The sequence below is a fragment of the Heterodontus francisci genome, unplaced genomic scaffold (genome assembly GCF_036365525.1).
Source record: "Heterodontus francisci isolate sHetFra1 unplaced genomic scaffold, sHetFra1.hap1 HAP1_SCAFFOLD_631, whole genome shotgun sequence".
Taxonomy (NCBI): Eukaryota; Metazoa; Chordata; class Chondrichthyes; order Heterodontiformes; family Heterodontidae; genus Heterodontus; species Heterodontus francisci.
This window is the reverse complement of record NW_027141253.1, coordinates 301,105-319,640: the sequence shown is the minus strand read 5'-3', so window position 1 is coordinate 319,640 and position 18,536 is coordinate 301,105. Positions and strand designations below refer to the sequence as shown.

Genomic DNA, 18,536 nt, shown 5'->3' with positions numbered 1-18,536 from the left:
GGATTGAGGCCTAGATCACTTCCCTTCTGGGAGAGCAGCGGAGAGGAGTCCAGGCGTTTGAAAACAAAAAGTGAACAGTGACGTCACAGGAAAGCTGTAAGGTGATTGGTTGGTGATTAATTGCTGTTAGGGAATAACTCTCAATAGCTGGGCATGTACATTACTGTTAGGGTGTGTGTGTAAATAGCTTGCAAATAAGGAACAAGTGAGTAGCTGGTATTTTTATTCTAAGCAGTTTTAGTATTTGTAAGGTTATTTTTAGCAGAGCAAAGAGTCAACTAATAAATTAAGGAATGGCAAGGTTGCTTCAACCTTGTTGAGTGCACCTCCTGTGCTATGTGGGAGATCCAGGATGCTTCCCGTATCCTGGAGAACCATTTGTGCAAGAAGTGTCGTCAACTGAAGCAGCTTGAACGCCAGGTTTTGGAACTTGAGCGGCAGCTGGTGACACTGAGGTGCATCCATGAGGATGAGAGCTACATGGATAGTACGTTTATAGATGTGGTCACCTCACAGCTTAAGTGTATACAGGGAAAGAGGGAATAGGTGACCACAAGGCAGTCAAAAAGAATCAGGCAGGTAGTGCAAGAGACCCCTGAGTGCATCTCACTCTTCAACAGGTATTCAGTTCTGAATACTGAAGAAAGTGATGCTTCACCTAGGGAGAGCAGCCAGAGCCAGGTTCATGGGGGTGGGGGGGTGGGGTGGGGGGGGGGGGGGGGGGAGCGGGTGGTGGGGCTGTGGCTGCAGACGTGAATTCAGGATGGTGTGTTGCCTCCCTGGTGCCAGGGTCAAGGATGTCACTGAGCGGCTGCAGAGCATCCTGAAGGGTGAACAGCCAGCAGTCATGGTCCACATCGGAACCAATGACATAGGTAGAAAGAGGGACGTGGTCTTGCAGTCAGAATTTAGGGAGCTAGGCAAGAAATTAGCAAGCAGGACCTCAAAAGTAGTAATCTCTGGATTAATCCCAGTGCCACGTGCAAGTCAGTATAGAAATAGAAGGATAAGACAGATGAATGTGAGGCTGGAAAGATGGTGCAGGAGGGAGGGCTTCAGCTGGGACATTGGGACCGGCTCTGGGGGAGATGGGGCCTGTACAGGCCTGACAGGTTGCACCTGAACAGAGCCGGGACTGAGTTCCTTGCAGGACGTTTTACTAGTGCTGTTGGGGAGGGTTTAAACTCGTTTGGCAGGGGGATGGGGACCTGAGGATAAACTCAGCTGGAACAAAATCAGAAATGAAAATGGACATCGGAAAATTAATGCATGAGTCTGGAAGACAGAGGAAACGAGGGTTAGAAAATTTAAAGAAGAGTTTGGCAGTGCTCAAGGGTATCTATTTCAATGCAAAGAGTATAGCAAATAAAGCAGATGAGCTGAGGGCACAGATAGACACATGGCAGTATGATATCACAGCTATTACAGAAACATGGCTGAAGGAGGGACAGGAATGGCAGCTCAACGTTCCTGGTTACAGGGTTTTCAGATGTGATAGTGGGGGATAAGAAAGGAGGGGGAGTGGAAGCTGTGAGAAGGGATTATATGTTGGAAGGTTCATCAAATGAGGCCATATGGATTGAGCTAAGCAATAAAAAAGGGGCAATCACACTGCAGGGAGTGTACTATCGACCCTCAAACATTCAGAGGGAGATAGAAGAGCAGAGATGTAGGCAAATCTCTGAGAAGTGCAAGAACAGTAGGGCAGTAATAGTAGGGGATTTTAATGACCCCAATATTAACTGGGATAGTTTTATTGTAAAAGGAATTGAGGGAATAGAATTCTTGAGGTGCATTCAGGACAACATTTTTGCCCAGTATGTTGCAAGTCCAACAATAAAGGGTGCAAAGACGCCCTTTGGTCTGCTCGAAACTTGTTGGTCTTCCAGCGCAAAGAGTTGCCCACGACCAAATGGTGCAGACTGGCACATTCCAAGGTCCAGGACTACATGCTGAGGGACACACTAAAGCTTGGGGCAGCTGCAGCAAAGGCTCAATGGGGAAAGACCACTGTGTAAGGTCCCCCCACCAAGCTGAACTGAGGGGCTGGATCCAGGGAAAACCCCTCGGGCTGTATCCAGAAAATATTTGTTTGCTGCAAAATGTACATGGCAGGTAAAATGAAATGGAAGGGTTGTGAGGCAACTCACTCTTGTATTGAAGGAAACTGATCTCTTTTGCACTCTTTGTATTGTGGACTTGGTGCTGTTTTGAACTGTTTTGTAATGTATTTTTTTTGACAGTTTTTTATGCATAAAGCATATTTTGGAAATAAAAAAAAGTTTTAGGTGTAGTCTTCGGAAATGAAGATGGGCAGGTGGAAGGAGTGGCAGTGGGAGAGTATTTTGGTGGTAGTGATCATAATTCAGTCAGTTTTAACATAGTTATGGAGAAGGACAGAGATAGAACAGGAATCAGAGTTCTCAATTGGGGCACGGCCAATTTTACTAAACTGAGGAGTGATTTAGCAAAAGTGGACTAGAGACATCTACTTGAAGCAAAATCAATGTCAGAACAGTGGGAGACATTCAAAGGGGAGATTCAAGCAGTTCAGGGTAAACATGTTCCCACAAAGAAAAAGGGTGATGCGGCCAAATCTAGAGCCCCATGGATGTCAAGGAGCTACAGGGGAAGATAAGGCAGAAAAGGAAAGCTTATGTCCGACACCGAGAACTCAATACTACAGAAAGCCGAGAAGAGTATAGAAAGTGGAGGGGTGAAATCAAAAAGGAAATTAGGAAAGCAAAGAGAGAGCATAAAAGAATATTGGCAAGCAAAATCAAGGTGAACCCAAAGATGTTTTATCAATACATTAAGAGTAAGAGGATAACTAAGGAGAGAGTAGGGCCCATAAAAGACCAAAAAGGTAACCAATGTGTAGGAGAGGAAGATATTGGTATGGTTCTTAATGAATACTTTACATCTGTCTTCACAAAAGAGGGGGACGATGCAGATATTGTAATTAAGGAGGAAAAGTGTGAAATATTGGATGTGATAAACATAGGGAGAGTGGAAGTATTAATGGGATTAGCATCCTTGAAAGTTGATAAATCTCCAGGGCCAGATGAAATGTATCCTAGGCTGTTAAAAGAAGCAAGAGAGGAAATAGCAGAAGGTCTGACCATCATTTTCCAATCCTCACCGGATACAGGTGTGATGCTGGAGGATTGGAGAATTGCTAACATTGTACCTCTGTTTAAAAAGGGAGCGAAGGATAGACCGAATAATTACAGGCCAGTCAGTCTAACCTCAGTAGTGGGACAATTATTGGAATCTATTCTGAGAGACAGTATAAGCTGTCACTTAGAAAGGCACAGGTTAATCAAGGATAGTCAGCACGGATTTGTTAAGGGATGATCTTGTTTGACCAACTTGATCGAATTTGTTGAAGAAGTAACAAGGAAGATAGATGAGGGTCGTGCAGTTGATGTGGTCTACATGGGTTTTAGCAAGGCATTTGACAAGGTCCCACATGGCAGACTGGTTAAAAAATAAAATATCATGGGATCCAGAGAAATGCAGCAAGGTGGATACAAAAGTGACTCAGTGGCAGGAAACAAAGGGTAATTGTTGACGGCTGTTTTAGTGACTGGAGGGCTGTTTCCAGTGGCGTTCCGCAGGGCTCAGTACTGGGTCCCCTGCTTTTTGTGGTATATATTAACGATTTGGACATAAATGTAGGGGGCATGATGAAGAAGTTTGCGGATGACACAAAGATTGGCCGTGTGGTAGGTAGCGAGGAGGATAGCTGTAGGCTACAGAAAGATATTGATGGTCTGGTCAGACGGGCAGAAAAGTGGCAAATGGAATTCAATTTGGAGAAGTGTGAGTTGATGCATTTGGGGAGGTCAAACAAGGCAAAGGAATACATGATTAATGAGAAAACACTGAGAAGCATAGAGGAAGTGAGGGACTTTGGGGTGAATGTCCACAGATCCCTGAAGGTAGCAGGACAGGTCGATAAGATGGTTAAGAAGGCATAAGAAATCCTTTCCTTTATTAACCGAGGTACATAACACAAGAGCCGGGAGGTTCTGCTGGAACTGTATAACTCATTGGTTAGGCCACAACTTGAGTACTGTGTGCAGTTCTGAACACCTCATTACAGAAATGAGGGTACAGAGGAGATTTATGAGGATGTTGCCAGGACTGGAAAAATGCAGCTATGAGGAAAGATTGGATAGGCTGGGGTTGTTCTCCTTGGAACAGAGAAGGCTGAGGGGAAATCTGATTGAAATGTACAAAATTTTGAGGGGCCTGGATAGAGTGGAGGTGAAGGGTCTATTCACCTTAGCAGAGAGGTCAGTGATGAGGGGGCATAGATTTAAAGTGATTGGTAGAAATGTTAGAGGGGAGATGAGGAAAAACCTTTTCACCCAGAGGGTGGTGATAGTCTGGAACTCACTGCCTGAAAGGATAGTTGAGGCAGAGACACTCAACTGATTCAAAAGGAGTCTGGATATGCAGCTCAAGTGCTGTAAGCTGCAGGGCTACGGACCCAATGCTGGAAGGTGGGGTGAGGATAGGTGGACCATTTTTCGGCCAGCACAGACACGATGGGCCAAGTGGCCTCTTTCTGTGCCTTAAACCTGCTATGATTTCTGTGGGAATGCATTACAGGAATCCAAAGGTATTCCAGTCACATCACCTCTCTCAAATATTTCTGAAGATGGGGAATCCAATCTCCAATACCCACCGAAAACAGAAGTAACACTGTCGGCAAAAGGGAATATTACTTGTCTGTGAAGTTCTGAGTTCCTGATCTGGACAGGACATTGTCTCTCCCTTGTAACTGAGTAAGTTGGAACACTCAGTAACAGCTATCACAGCTCAGTGTTGTTCACTTTTAAAATACACAATGCAGCAGATGACTTCTCTTAAAAGTATTTATTCCCCCTCATCTAAGTCATTGATATAAATTGTTAAATGGCCTCAACTTTTTAGAATTGACATCAATGACTCAGATGAGGGGAGCGATGGCATGGTAGCTAAATTTGCAGATGACCCAAAGATAGGTTGGAAAGTCTGTTGTGAAGAGGACATGAGGTTGCAGACCGATATAGATAGGTTGAGTGAGTGGGCAAAAATCTGACAGATGCATTATAATGTGGGAAAATGTGAAGTTGTTATCTTTGGCAGGAAGATTAAAAAAGCAGAGTATTACTTAAATGGAGAATGACTGCAGAATTCCAAGGTGCAGAGGGATCTAGGTGTTCTAAGGCATGAGTCACAAAACATTAGTATGAAGGTACAGCAAGTAATAAAGAAGGCTAATGAAATGCTATCCTTTATTAGGAAAGGAATTGAAAATAAAAGTAAGGATGTTATGCTTCAGTTATACAGGGCATTGGTGTGACCACATCTCGAATGTGTGCAGTTTTGGTCTCCTTATTTAAGGAAGGATGTAAATGCATTGGAGGCGGTTCAGAGGAGGTTTACTAGATTGATACCTGGAATGGGCAGGTTGTCTTAGGAGGAAAGGCTGGACAGACTGGGCTTGTTTTCACTGGAGTTTAGAAAAGTGAGAGGAGACTTGATTGAAGTTTATAAGATCCTGAACGGTCTTGACAAGGTGGATATGGAAAGGATGTTTCCTCTTGTGGGTGAGTCCAGAACCAGAGGGCACTGCCGGAGAGTGTGGTGGAGGCAGATTCAAGCATGACTTTTAAAAGGGTATTGGATAATTATCTGAAGACAAAAAAAAAATCGCAGGGCTATGGGGAAAAGGCAGGACAGTGGGACTAGGTGAGTTGCTCTTGCAAAGGGCCGGCATGGACATGACAGGCCGAATGGCCTCCTTCTGTGCTGTAATCATGCTATGATTCTATGATTTTAGTCAGGCTGATTCAGGTTGGGCAGGCGACCCTTCATGATTTTGAACACCTTTATCCAATCTCCTCTCAACCTTCTCTTCTCCAAGGAGAAGACCCCCAGCTTCTCCAGTCTATCCACATAACTGAAGTCCCTCATCCCCAGAACCTTTCTCAGAAATCATTTCTGTACCCTCGCTCAAACCTTCACACACGAGCACAAGAAATAGGAACAGAAATAGACCATTCGGCCCATCGAGCCTGCTACTCCATTCAATACGATCATGGCTGATCTTGGGCTTCAATTCCACATTCCTACCCCATCCCCATATCCCTTGATTCCCTGTGAGACCAAAAATCTATCTATCCCAAACTTAAATGTATTCAATGATGGAGATCCACAACCCTCTGGAATACAGAATTACAAAGATTCACAACCCTTTCAGTGCAGGAATTTCTCCTCGTTTCAGTCCTGAATGATTGACCCCTTATCCTGAGACTGTGTCCCTGTATTTTAGATACTCTGACCAGTGGGAATAATCTCTCAGCTTCTACCCTATCAAGCCCTTTCAGAATCTTGTTATGTCTCAATTAGATCGCCTCTCATTCTTCTAAACTCCAGAGAATATAGACCCAATTTACTCAGCGTCTCATCATAGGACAACCCCCTCATCCCAGGGACCAATTTAGTAAATGTTTGCTGCACTGCCTCCAGTGCAAGTATATCCTTTCTTAAATGTGGAGACTAAAACTACACACAGTATTCCAGGTTCAGTCTCACCAAAGCCCTGTACAATTTTACTAAGACTTCTTTATTCCTGTACTCCAATCCCATTGCAATAAAGGCCAACATGCTATTTGCCTTCCTAATAACCTGCTGCACCGACATGTTAACTTTATGTGTTCCTTGTACGAGTACCCGCAAGTCTCTCTGAACATCAACACTTACCATTTTCACAACTTTTACAAAATATTCTGCTTTTCTATTTTTACGACCAAAGTGAACAACTTCACACTTTCCTACATTTTACTCCATTTGCCATCTTGTGGCCCACTCACTTAACCTGTCTATATCTCTTTTCAGCCTCTCTACATCCTCCCCGCAGCTTACCTTTCCACCAAGCTTTGTATCATCAGCAAAATTAGATACATTACTCTCTGTCTCTTCATCCAAGTCATTAATATAGAGTGTAAATAGCTGAGGTCCCAGCACTGATCCTTGCGGCACCCCCACTATTCACTGCCTGCAATTTGAAAATGTCCCATTTAAATCCACTCTCTGCTTCCTGTCTGTTAACCAATCCTCTATCCACACTAATATATTACCCCCAACATCAGGAGCCCTTATCTTGCCTATTAATCTTTTATGTGGCACTTTATCAAATATCTTTTGGAAGCCCATATACACATCAACTGCATTACCTTCATTAACCCTTTCTGTTACTCCAGTAAAAAAACTCAAATCAAGTTACTGAAACACGATTAACCTTTAACAAATCCATGCTGGTTTTCTTTAATCCACACTTGTCCAAGTGACGTTGATTTTGTCCCAGATTATCGTTTCTAAAAGTTTTCCCACCACCGAGGATAAACTCACTGTTCTGTAAATGCTGATTTTATCCTTACACTCTTTTTTAAACAAGGGTGTAACATTTGTAATTCTTCCATCCTCTGGAACCACCCCCTGTATTTAAGGAGGATTGGAAGATTGTGACCAGTACCTCCACAATTTCCACCTTCATTTCCCTCAGTATTCTCGGATACATCCCATCCAGTCCTGATGATTTATCAAAGTACAGTCAGCCTTTCTAGTACCTCAGTTTTAGTCATTTTTACCATCTAGTATGTCAACTACCTCCTCTTTCAGTATGTCTTTGGCAGCATTCTCTTCCTTGGTAAAGACAGATGCAAAGTACTCATTTACCTTTCCCCCTCGTGGGAATATACCTCAACTGGACCCGAACCATCTCCTCTTTAAAAACAGCCCATTATTCCATTACAGTTTTACCTGCCAATCTTTGAATCTGTCCCGATTAAATTAGAATCATCCTCAACCCACTGAAATTTGTCCTCCTCCAATTCAGTATTTTCACTCTAGATTGCTCCTTGTCTTTTCCCATAGCTAATCTAAACCTTATGATAGAATGATCACTGTTCTTTAAATGTTCGCCCAGTGATACTTAATTCACCTCATTCCCCAGATCCAGATCTGGGAATGCTTCCTTCCTCGTCAAACCCAAAATGTACAGATCAGGAAAATTCTCCTGAACACACTTCGGAAACTCTTCCCCCCGCCTTCCCCCTGCTGTCTCTGCCCTTTACACTATTACTCTGGATACAAAATTGGCTGGCCCACAGAAGGCAGAGGGTGGTAGTAGATGGAAAGTATTCAGCCTTGAGCTCGGTGACCAGTGGTGTTCCACAAGGATCTGTTCTGGAACCTCTGCTCTTTGTGATTTTTATAAATGACTTGGATGAGGAAGTGGAAGGCTGGGTTAGCAAGTTTGCCGATGACACGAAGGTTGCTGGAGTTGTGGATAGTGTGGAAGGCTGTTGTAGGTTGCAACGGGACATTGACAGGATGCAGAGCTGGGCTGAGAAGTGGCAGATGGAGTTCAACCTGGAAAAGTGTGAAGTGATTCATTTTGGAAAGTCGAATTTGAATGCAGAATACAGGCTAAAAGACAGGATTCTTGGCAGTGTGGAGGAACAGAGGGATCTTGGGGTCCATGTCCATAGATCGCTCAAAGTTGCCACCCAAGTTGATAGGGTTGTTAAGAAGGCGTATGGTGTGTTGGCTTTCATTAACAGGGGGATTGAGTTTAAGAGCCGCGAGGTTATGCTGCAGCTCTATAAAGCCCTGGTTAGACCACTCTTGGAATATTGTGTTCAGTTCTGGTCGCCTCATTATAGGAAGGATGTGGAAGCTTTAGAGAGGGTGCAGAGGAGATTTACCAGGATGCTGCCTGGACTGGAGGGCATGTCCTACGAAGAAAGATTGAGGGAGCTAGGGCTTTTCTCATTGGAGTGAAGAAGGATGAGAGGTGACTTGATAGAGAGGTACAAGATGATGAGAGGCATAGATCGAGTGGATAGTCAGAGACTTTTTCCCAGGGTGGAAAGGGCTATCACCAGGCAGCCTAATTTTAAGGTGATTGGAGGAAGGTTTCGGGGGGATGTCAGAGGTAGGTTCTTTACACAGAGAATGGTGGGTGCGTGGAATGCGCTGCCAGCGGTGGTAGTAGAAGCAGATACATTAGGGACATTTAAGCGGCTCTTGGATAGGTACATGGATGATAGTGGAATGAAGGGTAGGTAGTTAGTTTGATCTTAGAGTAGGTTAAAGGTTTGGCACAACATCGTGGGCCGAAGGGCCTGTACTGTGCTGTACTGTTCTATGTTCTAACATCGTATTCCCATGTGTCTGTCTGTGCCTGCAGCTCACTAACTTTATTATCATGCTTTGTACATTTACATACATTCACTGTAAACCTGAATTAGATCTTATTGTATTTCCTCTTAGTCTGACCCCACATACTAGCTCACAATTTCTTACTTTAGTGCTACCTGTCTCTCCCAATCCTTTGTGCACCTTGTTTCTCCTTTCTCATGCTACATCCTGGTTCCCATCCTCCTGCCAAATTATTTAAACCCTCTCCAACAGCACCAGCAAATTGCCCCACGAGGACATTGCTCCCTGCTCTGTGGTGGTGTAACCCATCCGGCATGTACAGGTCCCAATGTCCCAGGAATCTGAAGCCCTCCCTCCTGCACCATCTCTCCAGCCACACATTCATTTACTATCCTCTTATTTCTATACTCACTGGTGTGTGGCAGCTGGACTAATACGGAGATTACTCCCTTTTCAGGTTCTGTTTATTCATCCCTTTCCAAGCTCCCTAAAGTCTACCTGCAGGACCTCATCCCTCTTTCTTTCTATGTTGCTGTAACTGTTATGGACCACGACCTCTGGCTGTTTACCCACACGCCTTAGAATGTTCTTCAGCCGTTCAGTGACATCCTGGACCCTGGCACCAGGGACGCAACCTCCCACCCCGGAATCAAACATCTGCAGAAACACCTGTCTGATCCTCTAACTATAGAATCCCCGATCACTATTGCATTCCCAATCTTCCTCTTCACCCCCACCACCCCCACACAGCTGAGCCACCCATGGTGCCGTGGACTTGGCTCTGCCTGCACTCCCCAGTGGAACCATCACCCTTACCAATATTCAGAACAGAATACCGGTTTGAGGGCAAGATATACTGAGGGGACTCCTACACTACCTGCCTGGTCCTCTTTGACTGGTGATCACCCATTCCCTATCTGCCTATTTACTCTTCAGCTGTGGGGTGACTGCCTCCAGAAATGTGTTATCCAAGTAGCTCTCAGCCTCATAGATGGAACGGAGTGACACAAGCTTCGAAACCTGACAACACTTCCTGCATATGTGGTTGTCCGGGACACGAGAAGCATTCTGGAGTTCCCACATGGAACAGGGTGTGCATTCCACGGGACTGAGGTATCCTACGATGCATCTGTTTATTAGATGAACTAAACTTACAGAAATAAACGAAAGACTTTGGTAACGAGCTGCTTCTACCCTTGAGCTGATGTCACTTTTTTACCTCACTCTCTGAAACACACGTCTCTCGGGGTTCGGGCTGCTCTGCTACTTCGCCCCAAAACTCTTTCAGATTCACTTTCCCAACCTCTAGGCCTTGTCAATTTGAGGCCTACTCCCAGGGCCTTGCTTTTTATCTTGTCCGGTCACTCTGCTGCTCCATCCGCCCACTCCTTCAGCTCCGTGCTCCTTACCTCCAGGCTCTGCGAGGGTGGAGGGCAGAGAAATTAAATGACAAAAGGGATGATAGTGCAAGGCAGAAGGAGATGGTAATGGGACAAGTAAAGAAACAAAAGATGGGTCGAGAGGAGATGAAAATGGGAACGAAAGAATCATCACCAACAGCTGTCATCCAAAAAAATAAAAAATGGGGCTGAGGTTATAATCTGAAATTGTTGAACTCAGTATTGAGTCTGTAAGGCTGTAAAATGTCTCATTGAAAGATGAGGTACAGTTCCTCAAGCTCACCGAGAACTTCACTGGAACAGTGTAGCTGTCCAAGGTCAGAGGACAGAGTGGGAGTGGTGCAGAGAATCAAAATGACGGATGGGGTCACATTTGCAGATTGAATGGAGGTGTTCACAGAATTGTCACATAACAGGAGGAGGCCATTCGGCCCATCATGTCTGGGCTGGCTCTCTGAAAGAGCAATTTACCTCATGCCACTCTTCCGCCTTCACCCTGACAATTCTCACACTTACAATTAGTTTTGTGTCATCTGAAAACTTGGAAATATTATATTTAATCCCCACAACCAAATCATTGATATAGATTGGGAAGAGCTGGAGCCGCAGCATTGATCCTAGTGGTCCCCACTAGTTACAGCCTGCCAACCTGAAAATGACCATTTATACCGACTCTCTGTTTTCTGTCCATTAACCAGTTCTCAGTCCATGCCAGTATATTTCCCCCAATCCCATCTGATCTAATTGTATTTACTCACCTCTTGTGTGGGACCTTTTCAAAAGCTTTCTGAAAATCTAAATATATCACATCCACCGGTTCCCCCTGATCTATTCTGTGAGTTAAGTCCTCAAAAAACTCCAACAAGTTTGTTAAAAATCATTTCCCTTTCCCTTCCGCCCCCCCGAACCCCAGCGAGTCTCTACCCCCCCCCCACCACCGAACCCCAGCGAGTCTCTACACCCCCGAAACCTAGCAGGTCTCTACCCCCCCCCCACCGAGACTCTACCCCCCCACCGAACCCCAGTAAGTCTCTACACCCCCACCGAACCCCAGCGAGTCTCTACACCCCCGAAACCTAGCAGGTCTCTACCCCCCCCCCCACCAAACCCCAGCGAGACTCTACCCCCCCACCGAACCCCAGTGAGTCTCTACCTCCCCCCACCACCACCGAACCCCAGCGAGTCACGACACCCCCGAAACCTAGCAGGTCTCTACCCCCCCCCCCCACCAAACCCCACCGAGACTCTACCCCCCCACCGAACCCCAGTAAGTCTCTACACCCCCACCGAACCCCAGTGAGTCTCTTCCCCCCCCGAACCCCAGTGAGTCACAACCCCCCCCGAACACCAGTGTGTCTCTACCCCCCACCGAACCCCAGTGAGTCTCTTCCCCCCCGAACCCCAGTGAGTCTCCACCCCCCCACCGAACCCCAGTGAGTCTCTGCACCCCCACCGAACCCCAGTGAGTCACAACCCCCCCCGAACCCCAGTGAGTCTCTTCCCCCCCGAACCCCAGTGAGTCTCTTCCCCCGAACCCCAGTGAATCTATTCCCCCCCGAACACCAGTGAGTCTTTACCCCCGACCGAACCCCAGTGAGTCTCTACACCCCCACCGAACCCCAGTGAGTCACAACGACCCCCCGAACCCCAGTGAGTCTCTACCCCCCGAACCCCAGTGAGTCTCTACCCCCCCGAACCCCAGCGAGTCTCTACCCCGAACCCCAGTGAGTCTCTAACCCCCCCTGAACCCCAGCGAGTCTCTACCCCGAACCCCAGTGAGTCTCTACCCCCCCGAACCCCAGCGAGTCTCTACCCCCCGAACCCCAGTGAGTCTCTACCCCCCCACCGAACCCCAGTGAGTCTCTGCACCCCCACCGAACCCCAGTGAGTCACAACCCCCCCCGAACCCCAGTGAGTCACAACCCCCCCCGAACCCCAGTGAGTCTCTACCCCACCCGAACCCCAGCGAGTCTCTAACCCCCCCCCAAACCCCAGTGAGTCTCTTCCCCCCCGAACCCCAGTGAGTCTCTTCCCCCCCGAACACCAGTGAGTCTTTACCCCCCACCGAACCCCAGTGAGTCTCTACACCCCCACCGAACCCCAGTGAGTCACAACGACCCCCCGAACCCCAGTGAGTCTCTACCCCCCCGAACCCCAGCGAGTCTCTACCCCGAACCCCAGTGAGTCTCTAACCCCCCCTGAACCCCAGCGAGTCTCTACCCCCGAACCCCAGTGAGTCTCTACCCCCCCGAACCCCAGCGAGTCTCTACCCCCCGAACCCCAGTGAGTCTCTACCCCCCACTGAACCCCAGTGAGTCTCTACTCCCCCCCCCCGAACCCCAGTAAGTCTCTACCCCCCACTAACCCCAGCGAGTCTCTACCCCCCGAACCCCAGTGAGTCTCTACCCCCCCGAACCCCAGTGAGTCTCTACCCCCCCGAACCCCAGTGAGTCTCTACCCCCCCAAACCCCAGTGAGTCTCTACCCCGAACCCCAGTGAGTCTCTACCCCCCCGTACCCCAGCGAGTCTCTACCCCCCCGTACCCCAGCGAGTCTCTACCCCCCTCGAACCCCAGTGTGTCTCTACCCCCCCCAGAACCCCAGAGAGTCTCTACCTCCCCTCGAACCCCAGTGAGTCTTTACCCCCCCCCCGAACCCCAGTGAGTCTTTACCCCCCCCCCGAACCCCAGTGAGTCTCTACCCCCCCGAACACCAGTGAGTCTCTACCCCCCCGAACCCCAGCGAGTCTCTATCCCCCCCGAACCCCAGTGAGTCTCTAGCCCCGAACCGCAGTGAGTCTCTACCCCCCCCGAACCCCAGGGTCTCTACCCCCCCCGAACCCCAGTGAGTATCTACTCCCCCGAACCCCAGCCAGTATCTACCCCCCCGAACCCCAGTGAGTCTCTACCCCCCCGAACCCCAGCGAGTCTCTACCCCCCCGAACCCCAGCGAGTCTCTACCCCCCCGAACCCCAGTGAGTCTCTACCCCCCCGAACCCCAGTGAGTCTCTACCCCCCCGAACCCCAGTGAGTCTCTACCCCCCCGAACCCCAGTGAGTCTCTACCCCCCCGAACCCCAGCGAGTCTCTACCCCCCCGAACCGCAGCGATTCTCTACCCCCCCGAACCCCAGCGAGTCTCTATCCCCCCGAACCCCAGTGAGTCTCTATCCCCCCTGAACCCCAGTGAGTCTCTAACCCCCCCTGAACCCCAGTGAGTCTCTACCTCCCCGAACCCCAGTGAGTCTCTCCCCCCCCGAACCCGTGTGTCTCTACCCCCCTGAACCCCAGCGAGTCTCTCCCCGATCCCCAGCGAGTCTCTCCCCGATCCCCAGTGAGTCTCTCCCCGATCCCCAGCGAGTCTCTCCCCCGATCCCCAGTGAGTCTCTCCCCGATCCCCAGCGAGTCTCTCCCCCGATCCCCAATGAGTCTCTGCCCCCCGATCCCCAGTGAGTCTCTCCCCGATCCCCAGCGAGTCTCTCCCCCGATCCCCAGTGAGTCTCTCCCCGATCCCCAGTGAGTCTCTCCCCGATCCCCAGTGAGTCTCTCCCCGATCCCCAGTGAGTCTCTACCCCCCGATCCCCAGCGAGTCTCTCCCCCGATCCCCAGCGAGTCTCTCCCCCCCGATCCCCAGCGAGTCTCTCCCCCGATCCCCAGTGAGTTTCCCCCCCGATCCCCAGCGAGTCTCTCCCCCGATCCCCAGCGAGTCTCTCCCCCGATCCCCAGCGAGTCTCTCCCCCGATCCCCAGCGAGTCTCTCCCCCGATCCCCAGCGAGTCTCTCCCCCGAACCCCAGCGAGTCTCTCTCCCCGAACCCCAGCGAGTCTCTCTCCCCGATCCCCAGCGAGTCTCTCCCCTGATCCCCAGCGAGTCTCTCCCCTGATCCCCAGCGAGTCTCTCCCCCGATCCCCAGCGAGTCTCTCCCCCGATCCCCAGCGAGTCTCTCCCCCGATCCCCAGCGAGTCTCTCCCCCGATCCCCAGCGAGTCTCTCCCCCCGATCCCCAGCGAGTCTCTCCCCCCCGATCCCCAGCGAGTCTCTCCCCCCCGATCCCCAGTGAGTCTCTCCCCCCGATCCCCAGTGAGTCTCTCCCCCCGATCCCCAGTGAGTCTCTCCCCCCGATCCCCAGTGAGTCTCTCCCCCCGATCCCCAGTGAGTCTCTCCCCCCGATCCCCAGCGAGTCTCTCCCCCGATCCCCAGTGAGTCTCTCCCCGATCCCCAGCGAGTCTCTCCCCCGATCCCCAATGAGTCTCTGCCCCCCGATCCCCAGTGAGTCTCTCCCCGATCCCCAGCGAGTCTCTCCCCCGATCCCCAGTGAGTCTCTCCCCGATCCCCAGTGAGTCTCTCCCCGATCCCCAGTGAGTCTCTCCCCGATCCCCAGTGAGTCTCTACCCCCCGATCCCCAGCGAGTCTCTCCCCCGATCCCCAGCGAGTCTCTCCCCCCCGATCCCCAGCGAGTCTCTCCCCCGATCCCCAGTGAGTTTCCCCCCCGATCCCCAGCGAGTCTCTCCCCCGATCCCCACCGAGTCTCTCCCCCGATCCCCAGCGAGTCTCTCCCCCGATCCCCAGCGAGTCTCTCCCCCGAACCCCAGCGAGTCTCTCTCCCCGATCCCCAGCGAGTCTCTCCCCTGATCCCCAGCGAGTCTCTCCCCTGATCCCCAGCGAGTCTCTCCCCCGATCCCCAGCGAGTCTCTCCCCCGATCCCCAGCGAGTCTCTCCCCCGATCCCCAGCGAGTCTCTCCCCCGATCCCCAGCGAGTCTCTCCCCCGATCCCCAGCGAGTCTCTCCCCCGATCCCCAGCGAGTCTCTCCCCCCGATCCCCAGCGAGTCTCTCCCCCCCGATCCCCAGCGAGTCTCTCCCCCCCGATCCCCAGTGAGTCTCTCCCCCCGATCCCCAGTGAGTCTCTCCCCCCGATCCCCAGTGAGTCTCTCCCCCCGATCCCCAGTGAGTCTCTCCCCCCGATCCCCAGTGAGTCTCTCCCCCTGATCCCCAGCGAGTCTCTCCCCCAGATCCCCAGTGAGTCTCCCCCCGATCCCCAGCGAGTCTCTCCCCCGATCCCCAGCGAGTCTCTCCCCCCCCGATCCCCAGCGAGTCTCTCCCCCCCGATCCCCAGCGAGTCTCTCCCCCGATCCCCAGCGAGTCTCTCCCCCGATCCCCAGTGAGTTTCCCCCCCGATCCCCAGCGAGTCTCTCCCCCGATCCCCAGCGAGTCTCTCCCCCGATCCCCAGCGAGTCTCTCCCCCGATCCCCAGCGAGTCTCTCCCCCGATCCCCAGCGAGTCTCTCCCCCGAACCCCAGCGAGTCTCTCTCCCCGATCCCCAGCGAGTCTCTCCCCTGATCCCCAGTGAGTCTCTCCCCCCCGATCCCCAGTGAGTCTCTCCCCCCGATCCCCAGCGTGTCTCTCCCCCCCGATCCCCAGTGTTTCCCCCCCGATCCCCAGCGAGTCTCTCCCCTGATCCCCAGCGAGTCTCTCCCCCGAACCCCAGCGAGTCTCTCTCCCCCCGATCCCCAGCGAGTCTCTCCCCCGAACCCCAGCGAGTCTCTCTCCCCGATCCCCAGCGAGTCTCTCCCCTGATCCCCAGCGAGTCTCTCCCCCGATCCCCAGCGAGTCTCTCCCCCCGATCCCCAGCGAGTCTCTCCCCCGATCCCCAGCGAGTCTCTCCCCCGATCCCCAGCGAGTCTCTCCCCCCGATCCCCAGCGAGTCTCTCCCCCCACGATCCCCAGCGAGTCTCTCCCCCGATCCCCAGCGAGTCTCTCCCCCCGATCCCCAGCGAGTCTCTCCCCCCACGATCCCCAGCGAGTCTCTCCCACGATCCCCAGCGAGTCTCTCCCCCTGATCCCCAGCGAGTCTCCCCCCCGATCCCCAGCGAGTCTCTCCCCCGATCCCCAGTGAGTCTCCCCCGATCCCCAGCGAGTCTCTCCCCCGATCCCCAGCGAGTCTCTCCCCCGATCCCCAGCGAGTCTCCCCCGATCCCCAGCGAGTCTCTCCCCCCGATCCCCAGCGAGTCTCTCCCCCCCCGATCCCCAGCGAGTCTCTCCCCCCGATCCCCAGCGAGTCTCTAATTCTCTGCTTTTTCTCCCAGTCTCTGTGACCCTGGATGTGGAAACAGCGAATCCAGAGCTCGAGGTGTCTGAGGATCTGAAGAGTGTGAGAAACACCGGGACCTGGAGGAGTCTCCCTGACACTGAGAAGAGGTTTACAGACTGGTCCTGTCGCTGTGTGCTGGGATCAGAGGGATTCACATCGGGGAGACATTACTGGGAGGTGGAGGTGGAGGGGAATCGGGACTGGAATCTGGGAGTAGCTGCAGAGTCTGTGAACAGGAAGGACTATGTCGACCGGAGCCTGGAGAATGGATTCTGGACCATTGAGCGGGTTTGGGATCAGTTTAATATAAACTCCTCTCCTCGATCCCATCTCCCTGACGATCAGATTCCCGGGAAGGTGGGAATTTATCTCAGTTATGAGTCCGGGACAGTTTCATTTTACGACGCGGACACCAAGTCCCATCTCCACACTTTCACTGGGAATAAATTCTCGGAGAAACTTTATCCTTTCTTCCAGACTTGGGATTTAAACAAATGGCTAAGAATCTGCTCCGAGGCCTCGGGCCTGTCGCATCATCAGTGACATCACAATGACCTGACCCCAGGAGCAGAGGTCAGGGGTTGAGGGTCAGAGGTTGGGGGTTAACCCAGGTTGTCTCTAAATGTATCATTTAATTTCCAAATTATACATTGTAAAATCACAATCAGACTGTAAATAAAACCAATACAAATATAAATGTCAGCAGATAAAATATACAGTAAATTAAATATCTTGTGTCTCTCCTTCCTTCATTCACTCCCTGCTTCAGTCAGTCAAACCACCCAGTCCCGTCCTCCATCTCTTCACCTGTTTCCCAGTCTGGAGCTGTGATTTCTTCTGTGTTTCCATTTCTCACTCTGCACCCACAACATGAAAGCCTGAGGGAGAAATCCAAATATTGAAGGAGGAAAATACTGCATTTCCATGGAGTCTGGGAATGTGATCATTGTAATATTTGAATTTTACATTAAAATCATCTTTTTCTGTTTCATTTTAAGCAGTTTTGTTTACGTTGGATTGTTGATCCTGAAAGGAATAAAAAACTGAATTAGTATTTTCAACGAGAACATCAATTCCATCCAACTCCCCACCTTATCACACACAGACACACTGGGAATGTAATCGGATGCTCAGACTGTTTGATATTTTAGTCACATTCTTCAGGGAAATGTGTGCAGCCGGTAACAACTCCATCCCAGCCCTTTCTCATCACTCCCCCATTCACATGTCTACACAATCTAACGGTGCCATTCGCTGGCACAAACAGTAATTCACCCTGCACCAGTTATTGAAAGTTAGTCAACCAGTCACCAGAATGGAGGAGGCTCATTATCACCAAAACATCTGGAATTAATAACAGAGCAACATCACCACCAGGTGACCAGAATCAGTAATGCAGAAAAATAAATGTGTGGAGTCCCGGTCTCGGCCAGCAGGTGGCGGTGTTGCTCCATGGAAAATAGGATTTTTATATTAAAAATTGTTTTTGTTCACCTACTTTCATAAACATTGATACACAGAAACCCTGGAGACCTATCATCAGAGAAGTAGTGACTAAGGCCCTGATATCACTTCTAAGGTAGTAAATGGAGTTGAGTGATCGAATTGAACAGCAAATCAAGCTTGAAGGGCTGAATGGCCTCGTCCTGTTACTACTAAATGACATAAAGACTCTTGGAAATGACTAGGTTAAAATAAATCCATAGACAGATTGTGGTTTCATGTTTCACTGACCAGTAGTGGTGTTGCACCAAGTAAATTCTATTTATACAATCTAATAGGGTGCTGTGGATGAAGGGGAACCGCTGGAAATATTGTACTTAGATCTCCA

General features: G+C 50.5%; 1 protein-coding gene across 2 annotated transcripts in view; it reads left to right on the top strand.

Annotated features, from left to right (window-relative positions):
- Positions 1–17,433, top strand: part of LOC137362542 (butyrophilin subfamily 3 member A1-like) — a 142,087-nt gene extending 124,654 nt beyond the window's left edge. For both annotated transcript variants that reach the window (XM_068026930.1, XM_068026931.1), the window contains exon 8: positions 16,701–17,433. In XM_068026930.1, the coding sequence (XP_067883031.1) occupies positions 16,701–17,248 (548 nt within the window). In that variant the 3' untranslated portion in view covers positions 17,249–17,433. The remainder of the gene's footprint in view (positions 1–16,700) is intronic.
- The last annotated feature ends 1,103 nt before the right edge of the window (positions 17,434–18,536 follow it).